Source organism: Alosa pseudoharengus, unplaced genomic scaffold, assembly GCF_046254945.1.
Source record: "Alosa pseudoharengus isolate Yale_2024_CS ecotype anadromous, Long Island Sound unplaced genomic scaffold, YU_APseudo_1.1 YU_APseudo_1.1_scf_1, whole genome shotgun sequence".
In the NCBI taxonomy this organism is placed as follows: Eukaryota; Metazoa; Chordata; class Actinopteri; order Clupeiformes; family Clupeidae; genus Alosa; species Alosa pseudoharengus.
Window position 1 is genome coordinate 21,835,097 of NW_027468564.1, and position 5,000 is coordinate 21,840,096.

Here is a 5,000-nt window from a genome sequence, read left to right on the forward strand (position 1 = left end):
ATGTAGCATTTTACATCACCTACAATTCATAAAATTCATGGGCCAAATCCTATGCAAGGGTGGCACTAGAAAAGGGCCTTAAAGAAAATATATTTGGGGCTATGTACAAAATAGTGAATCATGTGATAGGCCTACTGATATTGATGCTGACTGAAGAGGTTGCAACCTGAAGGTTGTTGATATTTCAGTTCCAAAGAGAATCAAATTACATCGATTCATCTCCTCCCAAAGTAACACTGTAGGTCCTACACCTCTCCTCCTAAAATAAATGTTAGGCTCTGTTTTAAGCTACTGCACCAGGATTGTGTAGGCTAACCGGCTACAACACTAGTTTTACAAGCGCACACACTAAATGGAGAGCTAGGGTTAAAATGCGGACTGCGCCTTGGCGACTTTTTATCTATCAGCACAATGCTACAGTAGGCTAATTTCCACTAAATACTCAGCTCAATATTATGTGCAAGACGTTTACTAAGTATGCCAAAGCTTTGATATCTTAGCACCGTCACCATAACGTTACATTTTCTCATGTTGAGATGGCATCATGAAATATGTTTTAGACAAGGGGCGCAAGGTTCACGGAGGTGAACGGCTGGACAAACGCTTAAATGACAAGGTGTTAACTAAACAATTTAGTAGGCCTAAGGTAGACAGGCTTTGTGGTTAAAACTATGAAAACCTGTAAGGTTAGGCTAGTCTGTCACAGCTAACTTCAAGCACAGCTTACATGCGCAGAAATTTAAATTCAATATCAGCATCACGAGATTCATTATCGGAAAATCTTGAAAGCGAACCCTATGCAAAGCCAAAACGAGAAAAAAAAACTTCATACATGATGTCTTTAAATCAATTTGTTGACCTTTACCGTTTCATGGATTCTGCTGAGAAACTAGTTCGCCACACACACTGGACTTGAATCACGCATTTTTCAGAACGCAGCTGATCAACCCGTCTACTTTCACTTTCAATTAAATCCACTAGTAAACGGAATACACTACTTGCGGCGTGATATTCGGAAAGATGTGAAGCACAAAACCCGTAGTCATTGTCAGCGGCCTGTTATAACAATGGCCTGTGTTATACAGATATAGCCTACCTCTGACCGACAGACCACCCTCCCCCCCTCCTAAAAAAAACTCATTGGATCTATACGAATTGTGTGGGTCTCATTTTCAAGTAGAAAATAACGGAATTCCGTTTAAAAACGGAAGAATCACACCCCTGAACAAGCTTTCTGTTCAACACAAGATTCTTAGCTGTATAACTGCAGATAACGTTATTGCAGAGCAGCTAGCTGCTCATTGGTTCACCGTTGCCGCTAAAACAGCACCCCCTATCGCAATTGAAAATTACTGTACGGAGGAGCTTCCTCCCTTGGCCATTGAAAACGACGTGATTCACAAGCCGCTGGGGTCCGAGGCGTTTATAATGGACTTCAATGAGGGGCTTGAGGAGGAAGCTCCTCCATGCAGTAATTTTCAATTGCGATAGGGGGTGCTGTTGGTATTTTGACCTAAAGTAACAATTTTGTTCATTCAAAGTGTTAATAGTAATTTATCAGATTAGTAATTCACTTTATATATTTTTTATTTTTCTCTGAAATTTTAGGGAGGGTGTTCCTCCCTTTCCTCAATGAAGGAGCCTCCACTGGTGTGGACATAGCCTTTTGTGAAAAAAATGACAAAATACCAACCCTTCCTTGCAAAGATCAGTGACCTAGGGCTGGGCATGTAAATTTGTGGCATTGGTATTTGGCAGTGTGTGTGTGTATATAACTGTGTGTGTGTGTGTGTGTGTGTTTATAACTGTGTGTGTGTGTGTGTGTGTGTGTTTATAACTGTGTGTGTGTGTGTGCGTGCGTGTGTGTACCTGTCCTGCTGGAGTAGCTGGCGGACACGTTCGGTTACCACGGCGCCTGTCTCCTGGAGACTGCTGACAGAACTCTTGGTCCTCTTCGTGCGGCCACTGATGTTCTGACCCTTCAGCACGGCTACCAGCAACGCGTCGTCCCAGCAACGCACCGCCTGCACGCTCAGCCTGAAACAGCCAATCACAGAGCACGCTCAAACAGCCAATCACAGAGCACACTCAAACAGCCAATCACAGATAGGGATCGACCGATATATCGGCCAGGGATCGACCGATATTTGCTTTTTTACGTGTATCGCATCGGCCGATAAGCCACTGCATTCGCCGATAGTTTCTTCCCCCGCATTATTTACATACAGGCGTCCACAGGCAGCTCTGTGTTGCTGAAGACCCTGCAATTCACGTGCAGACTGCCCCTCCCCCACGAGCAGAGTGCTGAAAGCCTGCTCTTCAAGACAACAGTAAACTTTAAAATTTCAAAGCATCTTTTAACTGTTTGACTTGGCTGAAATATTGCCATACACTTTGAAGGTGGAAGCAAGTTTGTGGGTCCAAATGGAAAACACGAATGATAGATAGGTAGGCTACTTTTTTTAATGCTTAATGATCGTTTATAAAACTGCTTGCCATTGTATTTATCGATAGGGAGCTGCAAATAGCTAAGTTGTAGGCTATCCATATTCATGCGGTAGCTGTTACAAACACTGGTCATATGAAAGTAGCCTAATGCCAACGTTGTTCCGTGGTATTTGTGGGAGTTTTGGACGTGTGTGGTGTGTGTGTGTGTGTGTGTGTCTCCCTTCCTGAATGCCCCTCTTCTATAAAACATGCTTGCCATTGTATTTAGGGAGCTGCAAATAGCTAAGTTGTAGGCTATCCGTATGCATGCGTTAGCGGTAGCTGTTACGAACACTGGTCAATCATATGATTAAGTAGGCTAATGCCGACGTTGTTCCGAGATATTTGTGGGAGTTTTATTCAGCGACCACCTGGCTGAGTTTTGGACGCGTGTGGTGTGTGTGTGTGCGTCTCCCTCCCCCTCTCCCTTCGAGTGGGGCGGAGTTGCCATCGCAGTGATATCAGAGCTTTAATAATGAGAGACGTGTAGTTTTTATTAATTAAATATAAATTTGTGTTAACGTTTATCATTTACCAGACATACCGTGTATGCCTTACTTGTTTAGAGCCGTTTGCTAACGTTATCATTATCAATTCAGTTCAATGGTGGTTCGTCAGCTACCAAACAGAAGTTTGTGTGTGTGTCTGGTCTGTCTCACTCAGTGGGACACACACATCACAGCGATATGAGAGTGCTGCGCTACCTGAAGGAGAGATTTTAAAACTTTGAGAGATACGTTTTTATACCTTTTGACGTTGATGCCGTTTAGAACAGAAACATCTGACACCACGTTATTTCCACTTTATTTTCCTCTGCTGATTTATGTTCTGTGGTTGACAAATCTGGCAGCTTTTTTTAGAAAAATATAGACATAGAAAAATTGAAACCATGCAGTCTAAAATGACAAATCAAGCACTTTATTACAGTGCATGAAAATGCACTGTACTGTTCTTCCTAGGCTTCTTATTATTATTCCGCTTACCACTTTTTCCATACGCAATTTCTCTTGAACAGTTTAGCTTAGAAACTTCATTCAAACTTTGTAACGTAGGTCTTCAAACAGATCGGGTTGCTATGTCTTTTCAACTTTGAAACTTTTATACTTTTTAAACTATTAAAGAAAAACTTTTTAAAAATCCCCATAGACTTAACATTGCCGATTATGACATCATAATACGGCCATTAAGCAATTAGAATCCTATGGCAGGTGTTCAGGCCACCTGCAGCCTCAGGCTTTAAGCATACAATCTGGGTCAATTAAGACTACACATCCTATTCAACTGTTTCCTCTGCCCAAAACTGTTTAAAAATAAAAGTCCTCACTACAATAATCCACTGTTAAACAATGTAACCCATTAAACTACTGAACTTTTTACATTCAACTTTTAAACGGTCTACTTTTAAACTATCATTAAACTATCTATCTATTAAACTAGCTGTCTATCAACAACTTTTAAACTATCTACATTCAACTTTTAAACTTTTAAACTATATACATTCAACTTTTAAACAGTCTACTTTTAAACTATTATTAAACTATCTATTAAACTAGCTGTCTATCAACAACTTTTAACTTGTCATCAACTATGTCAACACTTGTCATCAACTATGACTCCTACCCACTGTAGCTAGTTAGCATGGTTAGCATAGTTAGCATTGCTAACATTATTAGCATTTTTAACAAAACTGATAAAAATGATTAGCTAGGTCACATGGTTAGCATAGTTAGCATGCTAATTAGCATAGTTAGCATAACAACTAAAAATGATTAGCTAGGTTAGCTAAGTCACATGGTTATCATAGTTAACATGTTAGCATTGTTAATATGTGAATTAGCATAGTTAACATAACTACTAAAAATGATTAGCTAGGTTAGCTAAGTCACAAGGTTAGCATAGTTAGCATGTTAGCATGCTATTTAACATAGTTAACATAACTACTAAAAATGATTAGCTAGGTTAGCTAAGTCACATGGTTATCATAGTTAACATGTTAGCATTGTTAATATGTTAATTAACATAGTTAACATAACTACTAAAAATGATTAGCTAGGTTAGCTAAGTCACATGGTTAGCATAGTTAGCATGCTAGTTAGCATAACTACTAAAAATGATAAGCTAGGTTAGCTAAGTCACATGGTTAACATAGTTAGCATGTTAGCATGCTTAACAAAACTGCTACAAAACATTAGTTAAGTTAGCTAAGTAGCATGGTTAGCATAGTTACTATTGTTAGCATTTTTACAAAACTGCTAGAAAACGTTAGCTAAGTTAGCTAAGTAACATGGTTAGCATGTTAGCATTGCTAGCACTGCTTTTATTAAGCTATGCAACCACCATGTCTATCCTAGCATCACCGTAGTAACCATCTCTGTATTATCTGTTTTAACTATACATGATATTTTACATCATAACTTTAGCATTTTCATGCACTGGTAATTCCTTGGAATTGCATTTCTAGTTTCAATAGCTACTTTTCAGGCTTATTGATTTCTTAAATTATTTAAATGTGT

The 5,000-nt window shown here is 39.2% G+C and overlaps 1 protein-coding gene across 1 annotated transcript in view; it reads right to left on the reverse strand.

Annotated features, from left to right (window-relative positions):
* Positions 1-5,000, reverse strand: part of LOC143123176 (uncharacterized) — a 48,399-nt gene that overhangs the window by 25,426 nt on the left and 17,973 nt on the right. The window contains exon 7 of the mRNA XM_076284372.1: positions 1,870-2,037. Coding sequence (XP_076140487.1) covers positions 1,870-2,037 — 168 coding nt within the window. The remainder of the gene's footprint in view (positions 1-1,869; positions 2,038-5,000) is intronic.